Source organism: Apis florea, unplaced genomic scaffold, assembly GCF_048593485.1.
Source record: "Apis florea isolate Af1SG1 unplaced genomic scaffold, ASM4859348v1 contig_2350_pilon, whole genome shotgun sequence".
NCBI classification, from domain to species: domain Eukaryota; kingdom Metazoa; phylum Arthropoda; class Insecta; order Hymenoptera; family Apidae; genus Apis; species Apis florea.
Genome location: NW_028256565.1, coordinates 764,974 through 782,400, shown reverse-complemented (window position 1 = coordinate 782,400; position 17,427 = coordinate 764,974). Strand labels below are relative to the sequence as shown.

Genomic DNA, 17,427 nt, shown 5'->3' with positions numbered 1-17,427 from the left:
ATTAAATTATATAATAATAAAATATCTAATAAGTTACTAATTTGTCAAATTGAATTGTCAAAAGATATTAAATTAACTTTGTTCTGATAAGGGACGTTATCTTATTTACGCTCAATTGAGATTAAGAAACTAGCGACAGATTATATAATTATCGAATTAATTATACTATCATAATATTAATATAATTAATAATTTAATATCGTTTATCAATATCAAGTAAAAAGAGTCTATCTCGTAGAAATGTTGCAGTTATATTCATCATACGTACAGTATATATTTAGGTACATACACTATACTTAAAATAGCACGCTCGACATAATAAAAGCATTATTCGTGAAATTACTGAAATCAGATTTGTGAGTATAATTCAATGATTTTGAATGAATCTTAACAATGACGAGTCAAATTTTTTTATTTGGCAATTTTATATAATTTTTGCCAATTAATGAACACATTCATGGATAATTTATTAATCTCAATGATTTTTATTAAAAAAAAATTACAAAATTAATTTTAATTGATTTAGAATCGTTAAGAAAAAAAAAAAAAAAGAAAATATTGAATGATATTTTAAAATAAGAGGACGATGAAAATTTGACCGTGCTCACTGACAATGAATGTTCAAAATAAGTGAAATGTATCGTTCATGAGTCAGACACAACGGAACAGTGAATCTTGTTACAAAAGATACCATTAACAGTGGCTTAAAAATTCCACTAATAACTCCAATAATAGTTACAGTTTTGCACAGTTTGCCACATTCACGCAAGCGGACAAATAATGCTGTTAATCAAAACTGTTAAAATTAGAGTTATTTGCAATAAATTTTCAAAAATGTGTACGAGAAATATGTATTTTCTCGAATTGTGAAAATTCGTTGATTTGGAAGAGACTCATATTACGTAATAACGCGCCATTCCAACTCCGCGCGCATATTTTCGTACACAATATCGGAATGACGAGTGTAACAAATTTAACACGATAAACAATTATGCTTTCTATTCACTCGTCTTTTCGAAAACTACAAAATTTCCTCTACGCGTTTCAACAGCGGTTTTGTTACAACAATTTGACAACGCGAAAGCACGATGTAAACGCGTTAATAATTATTACGTACCTATACAAATTGGAAGAACGTTATTTATTCAACAAAGTTTTCACGTTTCGAAATATAATTTTACTATATAATTTTACATGCTCGATTCACTGCTCCTTTCGCATATACCATACGACTTAACATTTAGTCACGACTCTCAAGCAACAAGATCCTCGATTTACGTTAAATCGATTTTTATGTCTCCTCGTCAATGTCTCGATTTGGTTACTCGCATGAGCCAGCGACCCGTTGAACCCGTGGACAAGCTGCTTCTCCGAGTCATAAATAAATCCGAGATCAAGATTTTCGTCGATTTGCATAAAAAATATTCTATTGGGGAGAGCAAAGAAACAAACGATTCGATCGAAACGAAAATCACGAATATCCATCGACAGATGGATCAACGTAAAAACTAATTCTAGCCACGATTATGCGCTACTTGGGTAAGGTTGGAGAGCCGGTGGGAGGCAGCCATATAATTCTCACCGCTGTTCTCGGACGGCCAGGGACGTCCAAATTCGTATCGCTATCCACCCTCTGCCTGAGATTCTGACATTGGCGCTATACTGATTTCCTGGTTCGTGGCGCGTCCGATCCGCAGACATCGTCACGCGAAGCGTTTCGCGTGGGCAGAGGCCAGCCCTGGAGGCGTCCCGCGTGCCCATCTTCGGTAGCGTCGCGTACGCTGCGGATGTTATATCTGGCGTCGCGACGCCCTCGAGCCTCAGCCGCTCCTCAGCCGCCCGTCGATTCACAACTCATCCCCACGGTTGGTAATTCTGCGAAATTCTCGCTTTATTAAAACTCTCTCTCTCTCTCTCTCTCTCTTTGACGAGAACGTTACATTTCGTATACTGTACTGCGTGGTGTAATAATAATCGATTGACGGCGATTGATTGATGCTTTGTGGTGACACGAGTGATTAAAAAAAAAAAAGAATCGATCAGATAGAATTTTCCAACGTGAATGTACGATGTATATTTTATTGAGTGCGGAAGATTTTTAGGGTGAAGTAGACGGAATAAGCGAAAAGATTCGAAAAGATTCCTTTGAAATATAGGTAGAATTATCATCGAAGAAATTTCTTTCTCGAATTATTCTTTTCTCCCTCCCCCCCCCCCCAAAAAAAACAAGTGAAAGACTATGCAACGGTATAATATTTTTTTTTTCAGAGAAAACAAAACGGTAGAAAAGAAGCAAAATGTGCGACGACGAAGTAGCAGCCCTTGTTGTCGACAATGGATCCGGTATGTGCAAGGCCGGTTTCGCCGGGGACGACGCCCCCCGCGCCGTCTTCCCATCGATCGTGGGTCGGCCCAGACACCAGGGCGTGATGGTCGGTATGGGTCAAAAGGACAGCTACGTCGGCGACGAGGCTCAGAGCAAGAGAGGTATCCTCACCTTGAAATACCCTATCGAGCACGGTATCATCACCAACTGGGACGACATGGAGAAGATCTGGCACCACACCTTCTACAACGAACTCCGCGTTGCCCCCGAGGAACACCCTGTCCTTCTCACCGAGGCTCCCCTCAATCCGAAAGCTAACCGCGAAAAGATGACCCAGATCATGTTCGAAACCTTCAACAGCCCTGCCATGTACGTCGCCATCCAGGCCGTGCTCTCCCTGTACGCCTCCGGTCGTACCACTGGTATCGTCCTCGATTCCGGAGACGGCGTCTCCCACACCGTGCCCATCTACGAAGGTTACGCCCTTCCTCACGCCATCCTCCGTCTCGACTTGGCCGGTCGCGATTTGACCGACTACCTCATGAAGATCCTTACCGAGAGGGGCTACAGCTTCACCACCACGGCCGAGCGAGAAATCGTCCGCGACATCAAAGAGAAACTCTGCTACGTAGCCCTGGACTTCGAACAGGAAATGGCAACCGCGGCCGCCAGCACCTCCCTCGAGAAGAGCTACGAGCTGCCCGACGGACAGGTGATCACCATCGGCAACGAGAGGTTCCGCTGCCCGGAGGCCCTGTTCCAACCGTCCTTCCTGGGTATGGAGTCCTGCGGTATCCACGAGACCGTGTACAACTCCATCATGAAGTGCGACGTCGACATCCGTAAGGATCTGTACGCGAACAACGTGCTGTCCGGCGGCACCACCATGTATCCTGGTATCGCCGACCGTATGCAGAAGGAGATCACCGCTCTGGCCCCGTCGACCATCAAGATCAAGATCATCGCTCCCCCGGAGAGGAAGTACTCCGTGTGGATCGGTGGATCCATCCTGGCTTCCCTGTCCACCTTCCAGCAGATGTGGATCTCGAAACAGGAGTACGACGAGTCCGGCCCCGGCATCGTACACCGTAAATGCTTCTAAACGCATCGTCGACGATTTAGCAACGTCGCACAAATGTCGAAGAATTGTCAACCGACTTGGAGGGAATCGGACGTACGATCTGGCATCGGTTTCCTTTAAGAAATTATCATGCTGCGATAAAGCAACGTTACTGAAATGTCACATTATACGGATCATCATTAGATCTCATCGAGTATTCATCGTTGTGATCATCTGTACTGGATACGACGACCAGACACTGTTGACTTTTTAACGTCCTTTGGATGGCTAACGAAGTCATATTCATCCTATCACTTCATCTGGACGAGGAAGCTGGCAAAGGTGTTGGTTCTCGATACAGAGCTCGCTCGCGAGTGGCCAATCCTTGTTCAATATCGGAACGTAAAATTCGTAAACGATGCTGGAATCGGTTAACCTTACTTACCAAATGCATCTTTCGACCGTGAAAGGGACATTCTGGACACGCAAAGAAGCAGAATTTTTCAGGAAGGAATTGGACCAACTTCGTGGGAAGCTGCGCTTTTTTCACTGTTCACGCGAGATTCCTGCACCTCTAACTAATTACGTCTTAAATCTATTCTTAGTTTCCTGATCGAACTTTCACCATCAATATTAATTTATTTTGTAAATATTATAAAGTATATATATATATATTGTTATATACGATATATCAAAAAGTGAAATGAAATATACATTTTCTCATACCATTATTTATACCCTAGTTCCAATGCGTTGGTATATAACCGACGTCTTTAATTCCCTCTGTATGTATATTCCATATAATCTTGTTCGAGGTTGTATCGTCACGTTCAATTTCCTCGTTAAATTCCATCTCTCTCTTTATATTCTTAAGCGTATCGATGAAACCTGTAACGTAAATCGTTACATAAAAATATATATAGATATTTAGAAATTGAACGTTGAAAAAAATTTATATGTAGATTCCGTTATTCTTTTGCACCGTGCTAAATTAAGTATTTCGCGTCATCGTTAGTGAATTTACTTACACTTATAAATAAGTTTAGGAGATAAGCGATCAAGAATCGAAATATCTTTCGAGAGCAAGCAATAACACAACCCTCGTTTTCATTAGAATTCTATATATAATTAATTATATATCAAATATTCGACTTTTTATTTCCTTACATATTTCCTTACGTACCTTTTACGCAAAGAAAAAAATTGCTGCTTTCTTCGCGATATTCAAGACCGAATATGTCTGTGAGAGTGGAGAAAAGACATTCAAACAGCTTTAAAATAACTATTATTGTAATGTGGAACAAACCGTGGATGACCTTGGCCTATTGTGACTAATCTACTCTTGAACAGTTCCATCATATATATTTTTTCCAATCTTATGGACATACTTTTTAAAAAAAATCAAGCTTCATTGGGGAGGGGAGAGAGAGAGAGAGAGAGTTCGATCGATTTTTAATACTGAAAATTCGAATCTCGAAAATCGAGAATTTTCGTCGAAAAAGAATCTCTACATTCCTCAAAAGTTTTTTCCGTCGATAAACGTATAGTTGACCGATAAAACAGCTACAGATTTATTTTAGTCCAGATGCGTAATCTCAAAATATTCCTCCTACCTCTGATATCTGGGAGAGAAAGAAGAGAACAAGCATCGCATTGATGGGTTAAATGAACGTTGAAGAAAATTTTTATAACTGATAGAAAAGAAAATCTTATCAAAGATTACGAAACTTTTGAAATAGATAATAGATATTGATAAATACGATAAGTGAAGTACAAAATGAAAAAAAATTGTAATTCATAGACATGAAATATAAACAAAAGTTTATGAAATACAAGTAATGAGATAAAATAACAAATAAGCAGTAATCATTGAAAAAATGATAAATTGCTTGCAAAGATAATTTTTTAATCAAAGAATTCGAACAAAATTCATGGATAAAAAATAATAAACGCTTAAATGTAGAATACAAATGAAATTTATGATAAAATAGTCTACGTTATATCGAATATTCTTGATACGTTCACTACGTATTCTATAGTACTAAATTGGAATCACGATTTTTGCTAAAATTATTTAATATAACCGAGAATGAATTACATCTTATTTTTACTCATTGAAAAGATATTCATCATTCATAAAAACAGGGAATTTTCAAAATCATTATCAAAATTTGAAGAATAATACATCTAAAAGCAAACTCACTGAAAATTTACTCAGAAATCTATTTGCACACAAGATAAATCAGTGCTGTCGCTTTCCATTCCCATCATTTTCCACGCAAACCATATCCATCTCTTACGTTATATACGACACTTTGGTCTCAAACAAAACGAGAGAAAATCCACTTCCGTGACAAAACAAGACCAAAACTCGCTTCGTATATCGGTAGTTTCGAGAACTAACCTAACATATATTCTCAACTTAATATTCTCACTTATCAAACAAAGTGTGTTAAAGCAAAAAAAAGGCTATTAAGAGTAACACGAATTCTCCGATCTAACGAATAATTCGATCTACAATCACCGATTTATTATCTCTTTCCTAAATAGGAGAAGAGGGAACAGTGCCCAATCTTTTTCAGAAACGAACTCGCGAAAAGGCTACCCTCTGGTGACGAAAGGAACAATTAAGAAAAGAAAGAAATTCGAATGACAGAAGAAGTACCTACAAGAAGGAACGTTATCGAAGATTTTCAAAACGGCGTATTTTCCTCGGTCCGCTTAGGGCCTGGGGCCGCCTAGTTGGGCGAGCGTCGCGACGCCACGCGAGGCAAGCCTTTTTCGTGCTTGTCGGGCAACCACCATCCCACGAGAATGCGGGGGCGTCGTGACGAGAGCATATATTCGACGTCGGGACGCTCCCGAGGCACAGACGCCACTCCAACTCTGTCCCGTGCACGGTACGTAGAAAACTGTTCTCTGGAAAACGATCCATTTCTCCATCTATCGGATACTATCGGTTACCTTCGACAATCCTTCGACGCATCGTCGACCATATCGATACATCGATATATACTTATAATCGATTTCGTTGTACATAATATTCCGTATCCTTGCGATCGATTCCATTGTCAAGCGTTTCGATCGATTGTTCGAGTAGAAGAAAGCTTCGGATGGGTGGTGGTAGACTTTTAAGGGAACGGTCGAGTTTCCTTCCGGTGTCTCGTATCTGAAATAGCATCGAAAGTTAATCGCGTTCGTGTGTACATTAGAAAGAGAAAAGTAATAAAAATATTTCATCTTGATTTGAATTAGAGTAATAATGTAGATATTTTCTTTCATATTAGTCTATAATATTTTAAAACATCAAAGTAATTGTTTTTTTCGATATCTATTAATATCTAATAGTTAATAAAGTTGAAAATAATATAAGTCTTTTTAAAAGATCGTAACCGAGAGTATCCAATATTATCTTTTGTCATACACTTTTACCATATTTTAATTATCGATTAAATTTAGTACTTAATTTTAACATAAGGAATAAAAGACGGATTGAATCGTCATAAAAGATTTCATAAGACTTATCGTTAGAATCACGAGTGTATTGATATTTAATATATAATAAATCATCGAATATCAAGATTCTACGATCTGTATCATCCATTCTTCGTATTTACAAAATCTATTTTAAAATCTACTTTATCACATTACATAATTTGCTATTTTATATTACGAATAGATACGATAGTATGTCAGAATATCGAGTATGAAAGAAAAATTTTTCTACAATTTTCAAAATTATTCGTAGCACTTTCGCAAGAAATGCTTTCTAATCCTCGTTTTCGATCGATCTTTTCGTAAATAATATCGCTCGTCCGCGCACACGACGAAATTTTTCCCCTCCTCGAAGAAATCAAAAAATTCTTCTAACCAGTTAATCACGAGTGCCCAAAATACGCTTACAGGGCGAATGGCCTATCTATCATCGTGTTTAGACGTACATATTCGAGGTCTTTGCCCGTGTGTAAAGTTGCTCGTCCTTTTGTGAAGCAGCAGGCATAATTTTGGCACACGCGCGCCTCGTCGTTATGCTTTATCCCTCATCACGGCGGAGTCGCGGCGAGCGGAGACGGTGTTGCCCACCATAATCGTCGCTTGCACTTATTAGGGATCGTCCGTCGGCCGTACGTCTAAAGTTAGCGTCGCGGCGCACCGAAATAGTGGCGCGACGCCGCCGGAGCCGCTTGCCTATCGTTTTATAGGCAACTGGGTCAATTCTGGCGAGCATCGACGCTTTCCGCGAAAACTTTATCGTACTACGTGATTCTATATTTCGTTACTACGTATCTATTACGCGTACTACGTTTTTCACTTCGTGTATTCGCGTATTACGATCAAACGATACTCGACTATGTAATTAAAGATTGCGTTTTGTTTAAGAATTATTTTGAACTCTTCTCTTTTCTCCTCTTTTCGTTATAACGTTCCGTTTTAGAAAATATTCCATATTTAAATATCTTTACATAGATTGTGTTCCGAATTTCGAAGATTTGGATCGAGAACAGAAGTTGTTCCTTTTTTTTATCTCATTATCCATAATTTATCGATATTTTTCATCGCATAAAATCGATTTCTTCTTCGATAGTAAATATAAGAAATTTCAAATGAATTTCGAGGCCGATTAACACTTCTCGAGGTTAAACCTGGCGAAACTCCGACATTATTTTCACGATGAATCAGCGCAAACACAGAGAACTAGAAATACATTCGACAATGACATTGGACGTTCAAACAGATCTTTGAAAAGATCAAATATTCACGACGAGTGAAGTAAAAAATATCAACGTACGGCAAAAACGACCAGGAGAGAATTAACGAAGAATAACGAAGGGCGATAAAATTTTTGTTACAGAGCATTAAAATCGAAGAAGAAACAAAATGTGCGACGACGAAGTAGCAGCCCTTGTTGTCGACAATGGATCCGGTATGTGCAAGGCCGGTTTCGCCGGGGACGACGCCCCCCGCGCCGTCTTCCCATCGATCGTGGGTCGGCCCAGACACCAGGGCGTGATGGTCGGTATGGGTCAAAAGGACAGCTACGTCGGCGACGAGGCTCAGAGCAAGAGAGGTATCCTCACCTTGAAATACCCTATCGAGCACGGTATCATCACCAACTGGGACGACATGGAGAAGATCTGGCACCACACCTTCTACAACGAACTCCGCGTTGCCCCCGAGGAACACCCTGTCCTTCTCACCGAGGCTCCCCTCAATCCGAAAGCTAACCGCGAAAAGATGACCCAGATCATGTTCGAAACCTTCAACAGCCCTGCCATGTACGTCGCCATCCAGGCCGTGCTCTCCCTGTACGCCTCCGGCCGTACCACCGGTATCGTCCTCGACTCCGGAGACGGCGTCTCCCACACCGTGCCCATCTACGAAGGTTACGCCCTTCCTCACGCCATCCTCCGTCTCGACTTGGCCGGTCGCGATTTGACCGACTACCTCATGAAGATCCTTACCGAGAGGGGCTACAGCTTCACCACCACTGCCGAGCGAGAAATCGTCCGCGACATCAAAGAGAAACTCTGCTACGTCGCCCTGGACTTCGAACAGGAAATGGCCACCGCGGCCGCCAGCACCTCTCTCGAGAAGAGCTACGAGCTGCCCGACGGACAGGTGATCACCATCGGCAACGAGAGGTTCCGCTGCCCGGAGGCCCTGTTCCAACCGTCCTTCCTGGGTATGGAGTCCTGCGGTATCCACGAGACCGTGTACAACTCCATCATGAAGTGCGACGTCGACATCCGTAAGGATCTGTACGCGAACAACGTGCTGTCCGGCGGCACCACCATGTATCCTGGTATCGCCGACCGTATGCAGAAGGAGATCACCGCTCTGGCCCCGTCGACCATCAAGATCAAGATCATCGCTCCCCCGGAGAGGAAGTACTCCGTGTGGATCGGTGGATCCATCCTGGCTTCCCTGTCCACCTTCCAACAGATGTGGATCTCGAAACAGGAGTACGACGAGTCCGGCCCCGGCATCGTTCACCGCAAGTGCTTCTAAGCAGTTATGCTCGATTCAAATTATTATTACTATCGATATATTGTTATTGCTACACCTTTTCCCAAAAAGCACACCGTTCACTGCCGTACCGCTTCGTCTAGTTGCGCCTCCGTTAGTTTCCATTCTATCGGCTTTGTCTCTACGTGGCGGTGAGATTTTTTCCGACGAACATTGTCTGAATATATACGTCATCTTTTGTATATAAGTTTACAAGTCTACGGAATAAATCAGTCTTATATTCTTACAACTAATCAAAACGGAGCTATTCATTTTACGATTCCCTTACGAATAACAATTTTAAAGGATTTTGTAAAGTTCGGTTCGTTTATCGATCTCTTCTGTTTTTCGAATATTACTTTTTTTTTTTTTTTTTTTTTTTTTGTTAAAAATTCTTTCTTCGATCAAATCAAAATGTGTGTATATATATATAAATATTCTCGGTTTTAATAGAAACAATATTCCACACTTATCAATCGAATATGTTATAGCGAGGTGAAGATCGGATCGTTTCTTATTAAAATCGTGCATTTACAATCGGTCATTGTAAATATTAAGGATCAATTAAAAAAGAAAGGGGGGAGGGCGAGCCATCGATCATTGTACATTTGATAGCTTGATAAAAATTTTGGATAAAAAAATACGGGATAAAAATGGGAGTAACGGGTTCAACTATTAACGGGGGGGTTCTAGAAAAAAACTTGTTTATTAAAATTTTCGTATAAAAATCGAAAAACCGATACCAATGTATCGGGCACAAGTAATATTTTGGGAGGGGTAGCAGTGTACATTGACCTACCATGCATGGGCGAAACAATAATTTGCTTCTTTAACAAAATTTACCAAGATATGCAAATGGGCTTCTTCGCGTTATCACGCGGGCTTCGTAGTCCATTTATTAAAAATAGATCCACGCTCATTCAAATACATATTTCCTCCTTGGCTTTCTCTCCTCTGTTTCAATCAACACTTTGAGTGTTTGTGCTTGTGTTTTTGCTTCATGGTGTCTGCAAATTTATGACGTCAAGTAATTATATAAATTTTGGTATGTTAAATATTTTTAAAAAAGAGAACAGTCTTGTTTTATATTTTTGTATTTATAATTTTGCCTTTTATGGTTTTTTAATGTACTTAGGTATACTTTTTCTTAGCTATAAAAATACAGTAAGAAAATTTTATAATTTTTCAAAATTTATTCTATTTTATATTACAGTAACAGATACGTATTTGCAAAAAAAAAAAAAAAAAAATTTAATTTCCTTAAATTCTTTCATTCTTTTGAGAATCTGACGATAGAACAATTAATTTTTTTAAATTTTGATAATTCTTATGACACACGTATAATCGAAATGATTTTTAACATTTATGGCAAATAGTAAAAATATCCATACATTACCATATCCTGTTACATTATTCCTGTTTAATCGATAATTGTATTATCATTTATTCAAACACAACTTCCAATTATACAATTTAATTGTAATCAAGTTATAATTTATAAATGAAAATTGGATTTACCTTCGAACATTCCACTGATTGTAATCTCGTAGCATGATCACTTGCAAAACTGTCGATAGATCGATCACCGTATCCGTATAAGTGTAAAGGATTTCGTGTGAAAGTTTACGAGAAAGATGTTCTGTTTCGGGGTTGAAACTGGGCAATGCGAATCTGCGAATCGGTCGCACGGTTCGACAGTAGCTTCTGCAAAAAGGTGGAGGGGATCGGTGGTGGCTCGAGCTACGTAGTCGCCCTGTGCATTCCCAATTATAGAAAGCAGTCTAATCGTTCAATAATTCGATTCTATATGCCTTTCATCGACTGGCTTAATCGAGTCATTTTCAACCGATGTGCAACCACAAATTTCAAATCGTATAGCATTAAAAATGGCATCACGTTCCGTCTGTAATCAGGATTATTATTGTTGGCACGCTGCGACATACGAAGAATGTATACATTTTATGAGTAGAATGACAACTGTAAAACGAAACTTTCATTAATCATAATACATGTTAATGTTCGTTTTTTAAATAAAGACTTTAAAAATTAACAATAGATTTAGAATATTAAAATGAAATAATAATAATATAGTCGTATGAAACAATGATAGGTTATAAAATTAGATTGATGATACAATTGAAATCAATCGGAATAGAAAAAGTTAAATTGATATTAATCGAGTCAATAGAATCGATCAATTTGTTTTAAATGGATAATCTTTATTATCTTAATAGATACACGCTTTTACTTTCTTATTTTTTTTTTACATAGTTTACGTGCATACGTATGGATTAAATTATGTTGTGCTCCCTGCTATTAACCGGATGCATATTTCTTCAACTTACAACAATTTAAAAATAACACATTCCTTAAAACAAAACATTCATTAACATCACAAACACAGAGATTTAACTTTATCGAATTTTTCTTTCGTAAAGTATAAATCAAGCACGCTTCGCGTGAACTCGTAAACTTCATGCCTATTAAAAGCTATCAACGCATAAATCTAACCTATAAACTTTATTAAGTTCACTTATTTATAAACTGTTGTTAATTTAATATATAAAAATTGAAAATGTGATATTTATCGTTGTTTTTAATTAATTAAAAACAACTTCTACTTACTTGATTCAGATTCAGATTTTTGAATACAAACGTATAAGAACATACAAATGTATATTTATATACCACCACAATTGAAATTATTCAGAAGTGAACTCTATTTTACACGTGAATGTGAATGATCGAACGAGAATGATCGAACATGAATCGAAGGATAAAATCGAGATTAAAAATCGATGCCCTTCGACCCTTGTTCGATTAGCACCCGGTGAGAGACGGCCCTGGCGTGTGACGAGTCCTTATTTGGATTGGGGGGCCGTCGGCCGCCGCCTCGTCGCGACGCACAGCGTCTCTCCCTCTCGGCGTCACGGTTAGGGCGGCTAAGGACTAGGTGGTGGCGGCGGGCCGAGACGAGTGTTAATGCACGATAGATTTCCATCTAAGGGGCGGATCGCTATTTTCGGCTGCGAACCGATATGGATAAAGGGACCCCACAGAGCCGACACTGTGCCACTCGCCGCTCTCGGTCTCTTGCACGACGTACGCCCTAAGCGACTGTTGCCGATCTTTCGAGTAATTAGCGAACGGTAAATCGAATCAGTGTTTTTCTTAGTTTTTATTCAATTAAGACCGTGTTAGTGTAAATAATACGAATCACGATATCGCATGATCGTAAATTAAACTTATTAAACGTAAACGATACCGACTGAGTCAAGTGCGACACACTGTACTAAAGATCCATGCATTATATTGCCTTTCGAAATTTTAAGATTTTTATCTGGCCATAGATCTGTCAAAACACTAGTTCTGACATATATAGTAACTTTATGACTTCGCTATAACGTGGTCCGTACTGCTGTACCGATAAACTTTCTTTTCGATCGCTATGGTCGAGACGAGGGTTACACTTGGTATTCACGTACGATTGCTTTGGTCCTTGGAAAATGGAAAACAGTGCATAGAAACGTAACGAATCGTAACCGAAATTTCGCAAGGTGTAATTCGTATCGTTTCAGTGATTTCGTGAAATGGAAAACGGTGTCAGCCTTGTTGAGAGATTGAATGATCGAATACTTTTCCGTTCCAGGATCTTGCATGTTTATATATTTTGATTGTGAAGTGACACTCTACGAATTGTGATAACGATGCTAGTGCTTTTTTAACTGTTCGTTGTTATTGCTAACTTTAATAGATACTTTTCGTTTTTTTACTAACTGTTGGATACTTTTTCTAAATCATTTGATATAATTAGAATGTAGATTGATTTAATCGATTTTACAATTACGATGAAATTTTTCAATGATTAATAATTTAAACAAATAGACTAATTTTTATAACCACATATTTTGCTGAACTAACGGATTTGTTATAATTAACCTTTTTTTTTAAAAATCTTGGAAATTTCATTAACTGTACTAAATGATATTTTTCATGACATGAGCTTATAAACGAAATTTATTTATTTATTTTACTTATTTATTTTTTTAATATTATATTTCTTTTTACAAGAATCGCAAAGAAATAAAAGGATTCGATATTTTTGCATGTAACAACTTGATGAAATAAAAAGAGAGTGAGAATGATTAAAAATAGATATGTACAAGAAACGCTTAATTTCGAATATTTAATTAAACTTCTACAGAAACTAACATTAATAACCAACCAAGATGTGTGATGACGATGTTGCGGCACTAGTCGTGGACAATGGGTCCGGTATGTGCAAGGCGGGATTCGCTGGAGATGACGCACCGCGTGCTGTCTTCCCCAGCATTGTTGGCCGTCCACGTCATCAGGTAGGTCACTTGGAAAAATAAATATTCTACATTTACATTTCGCAGCATCACTAAAAAATTTTCAATAATTATTCCAGGGCGTGATGGTCGGTATGGGTCAAAAAGACAGCTACGTAGGAGACGAGGCTCAAAGTAAAAGAGGTATACTCACCTTAAAGTATCCTATAGAGCATGGTATCATTACTAATTGGGACGATATGGAGAAAATATGGCATCATACCTTTTACAACGAATTACGAGTTGCTCCTGAGGAACATCCAGTTCTGCTTACCGAAGCCCCCTTGAATCCAAAGGCTAACCGCGAAAAGATGACCCAGATCATGTTCGAAACCTTCAACAGCCCTGCCATGTACGTCGCCATCCAGGCCGTGCTCTCCCTGTACGCCTCCGGTCGTACCACCGGTATCGTCCTCGACTCCGGAGACGGCGTCTCCCACACCGTGCCCATCTACGAAGGTTACGCCCTTCCTCACGCCATCCTCCGTCTCGACCTGGCCGGTCGCGATTTGACCGACTACCTCATGAAGATCCTTACCGAGAGGGGCTACAGCTTCACCACCACTGCCGAGCGAGAAATCGTCCGCGACATCAAAGAGAAACTCTGCTACGTCGCCCTGGACTTCGAACAGGAAATGGCCACCGCGGCCGCCAGCACCTCCCTCGAGAAGAGCTACGAGCTGCCCGACGGACAGGTGATCACCATCGGTAACGAGAGGTTCCGCTGCCCGGAGGCCCTGTTCCAACCGTCCTTCCTGGGTATGGAGTCCTGCGGTATCCACGAGACCGTGTACAACTCCATCATGAAGTGCGACGTCGACATCCGTAAGGATTTGTACGCCAACACTGTACTGTCCGGCGGCACCACCATGTATCCTGGTATTGCCGACCGTATGCAGAAGGAGATCACCGCTCTGGCCCCGTCGACCATCAAGATCAAGATCATCGCTCCCCCTGAGAGGAAGTACTCCGTGTGGATCGGTGGATCCATCCTTGCTTCCCTGTCCACCTTCCAACAGATGTGGATCTCAAAACAGGAGTACGACGAGTCCGGCCCCGGCATTGTACACCGCAAGTGCTTCTAAGGTGTTGCATTCGATACAAGGGTTCATGATTTTCACCTGCTTTCTTTTCTTTTTTTCTATTCATGGTCACGTTCTCATGGGTCGTGACCCCCTTAAATATGAATAAATATGAATTGTAGTAGGGAGAGAAAAAAGAGAGAAGAAGGTAGAATGAGGAAGGAGGAAGGGGGGGGGGAGGAGGAGGGCGAGAAAAATAAGGTTTAAGGGAAAGAGAAATTACTTAAAGTGCCTTTATTCAACACATTTATCAGACTGTACTTTACTTTTTAGTTTGTACAACACGACTGTTTGTTATTAACGTTAATTAATTTATTGATAATAATTCTCCTCGATCATTGCAACAAGTTCCTTCTAGATCTTGTAAACATGTGTACGTTGATTTACATGTATCGTACAGACACACGCACACACATACACGCACACAAAGGATACAAAGGCTTTCTTGAAAACCGTAAGCGCACGTAATTTGGCATTTGCGATACGCACGGGGTGGTAATCGACGAGAGTGAAGTATACGATATGGTAAACCATAACCAGGCGCATCGACGTCGACTCATATTGCTGTCTGGCGTATTGTTCTTATTATATCATATAATTAATGATAATAAAACTGTATTATATAATAATTCGATGTCGGATTATGTGAAAACCTTGTCGCACGTGTTAATTTCTGGCAAATACTCAAAAAAGATGATATAATTGACGGGAACAAATTGCGATTTTATAGACAAAGAAATGAAAGAAAATTAGTGTTTTGGATTTTCATGACATTTATCTAGGAATACAGTGTATTCTGGCAACCGGCCAATCTGGTGCAACTTCAAGTAACTATATTTTTATCTGTTTCGACAGGCCAAAAGTTATTAGTAATTAGGAAAACTCATTATAATTTTTTATATTTCTATTAAATTTTCTGTCCGTTATTGCATTAAATAAAATTGACGATATATAACGTAAGTATATAATATAAGAATTAAATCTATAAAGCGTAAAATGATTTATATTAAAAATATAATTAATCTTAATAATTAATAATCAGAAATAAATCAACGGTTTGCATCTGTTCAATGGTAATATTTTACATAAGGAGTAATATAAATTATAAGTCAATTAGATCAAATCCTTTCGGATAATAATAATTAAATTGATCTGTTCTTTCCTAAAATTCATCTGTCACATTCAATTTTATTGATATCCGCAAAATTAAATTTCGCTTATTACTCTCTTACTTCATTTCGTACATTTTGCATCTTAATTTCGTTCATTTAAATATCATTTTCGTAATAGAAAATGATTCTCTTTCCAATGAAATTATCTCTTTTCAACCATGATATTTAAAATACATACAAAATGGAAATAGATTTGTCTTGCCCTATGACATAGCATTTTCGATATATACTTTTTGAAAGAGGTTAATTACAGATTTTTCTTCAAAGAAAAACCTGTAATTCGAGACGAATGATAAAATTGTGAGACAAATAAAGAAATAGCAAAAATAGAGTTGCCGGTAGCTGGGTACATCGGATGCTGTGGCTATCGAAGAGTGCATGCCGAGGGTCCCCGGGATTACCTCCTAGCCTTACAAGGACCCCGGGTGACTTACGCTTATTCTGACACTTCACCGACTAAAATTAGCGCCTGCACTCTTTAGGACGCGTATATGCATGCATGCGTGCATCTGCATGGGGTAGACGTGCAATAGGATAAGTTTATCACACTTCATCTTTCTTTGGATACGCGCTGAAAATATTAATACTTGAAGATAAATTGTTTTGCTTACTCAGCGAATATTTACAATTTAATAATTCCCGAATCATTGCTAATTATATTGCTATATTTATATTTATAACTTAATTATTATCGTATTCTATAATTTGAATGAAAAATTTCTAGTTACTCTTTGTAATATATTTTATAACATACAAGAGATTAATTTTCTAGAATTTATTAACTAGTCACTTTTGAAAGAAAACGAATAAATTTATTATCATATGATAAGTAAGATTTCTTGATAGATGATAATATTGATTATTGTTTAATTTAATTATCAATTATGTTCACTGATTGCATTGCATTCATCATAGAATTATCTTGATTTTCTATAATATTTCTTAACATAGATATTTTTTGTTTTGTCATCTTAAAAATGTAAATTTTAAAACCATTGTATAAATAATATCTATATTTTTTACATTAAAGAGTAAAACAGATTGAAATGAGAAAAAAATTATAAAATGTATTCAATTAATATTTTATATCTTATTATCAATGTACAAATATAAATAAAAAATGTAAATAGTGGAAGAAGAGTAGAGACATTAAAAATTGTGGAATTAGCGCCATCTCCAGAGTGCCATAAATGAAATACATAAACACATACACAAAAAATAATAGAAAAAGGATAAATATAGAGATGAGAATTGATAGTCAACGCCATCTTTTAAATATGAAAAACACTTCTCAAAACTAGAATAAAATAAAATAAGAATTAAGAATCAGCGCCATCTCTTTTAGAAATAATTTTTTAAAATAATATCTGTGATATTCCGATAAAGGAAGTAATTATCAAAATGTTTTTAAGATCAATGCCATCTTGCG

General features: G+C 38.2%; 3 protein-coding genes and 1 long non-coding RNA gene across 7 annotated transcripts; 3 read left to right on the top strand and 1 right to left on the bottom strand.

The window, feature by feature from the left end:
- The first annotated feature begins 1,583 nt into the window (after positions 1-1,583).
- LOC100872857 (actin 205) lies at positions 1,584-4,117 on the top strand. Its single transcript, XM_086904257.1, has 2 exons — positions 1,584-1,865; positions 2,269-4,117. Exon 2 carries the CDS (start codon positions 2,298-2,300, stop codon positions 3,426-3,428), a length of 1,131 nt encoding a protein of 376 aa, XP_086760383.1. The 5' UTR covers positions 1,584-1,865; positions 2,269-2,297; the 3' UTR covers positions 3,429-4,117.
- On the bottom strand, positions 4,006-12,514 carry LOC105736300 (uncharacterized). 3 transcript variants are annotated; one of them, XR_015290986.1, is made up of 5 exons: positions 12,018-12,514; positions 10,911-11,295; positions 10,236-10,399; positions 6,351-6,555; positions 4,006-4,274 (listed from the first exon to the last, which is right to left on the bottom strand). It is a non-coding gene; the product is annotated as an uncharacterized LOC105736300 (long non-coding RNA). The 3 variants fall into 3 exon arrangements; XR_015290987.1 differs by lacking the exon at positions 12,018-12,514 and adding an exon at positions 11,677-11,877; XR_015290988.1 differs by lacking the exon at positions 12,018-12,514 and adding an exon at positions 11,738-11,874.
- Positions 6,007-9,646, top strand: LOC147658075 (actin 205). Of its 2 annotated transcripts, none has more exons than XM_086904258.1 (2): positions 6,007-6,286; positions 8,239-9,646. In XM_086904258.1, the coding sequence occupies exon 2, from the start codon at positions 8,265-8,267 to the stop codon at positions 9,393-9,395; it is 1,131 nt and encodes a 376-aa protein (XP_086760384.1). In that variant the 5' UTR covers positions 6,007-6,286; positions 8,239-8,264; the 3' UTR covers positions 9,396-9,646. The 2 variants fall into 2 exon arrangements, with proteins under 2 accessions (XP_086760384.1, XP_086760385.1); XM_086904259.1 differs by lacking the exon at positions 6,007-6,286 and adding an exon at positions 7,359-8,171.
- LOC100872737 (actin, muscle) lies at positions 12,467-15,455 on the top strand. The gene is made up of 3 exons (XM_012490228.3): positions 12,467-12,541; positions 13,597-13,747; positions 13,825-15,455. Exons 2-3 carry the CDS (start codon positions 13,622-13,624, stop codon positions 14,827-14,829), a joined length of 1,131 nt encoding a protein of 376 aa, XP_012345682.1. The 5' UTR covers positions 12,467-12,541; positions 13,597-13,621; the 3' UTR covers positions 14,830-15,455.
- Positions 15,456-17,427: the final 1,972 nt, after the last annotated feature.

Bases quoted from the DNA above. Each gene is read 5' to 3' on its own strand.
- LOC100872737 (XM_012490228.3), top strand. From the start codon at position 13,622: ATGTGTGATGACGATGTTGCGGCACTAGTCGTGGACAATGGGTCCGGT. The intron at 13,748-13,824 runs GTAGGTCACTTG...TAATTATTCCAG, and splicing joins TTGGCCGTCCACGTCATCAG to GGCGTGATGGTCGGTATGGG.
- LOC147658075 (XM_086904258.1), top strand. From the start codon at position 8,265: ATGTGCGACGACGAAGTAGCAGCCCTTGTTGTCGACAATGGATCCGGT.
- LOC100872857 (XM_086904257.1), top strand. From the start codon at position 2,298: ATGTGCGACGACGAAGTAGCAGCCCTTGTTGTCGACAATGGATCCGGT.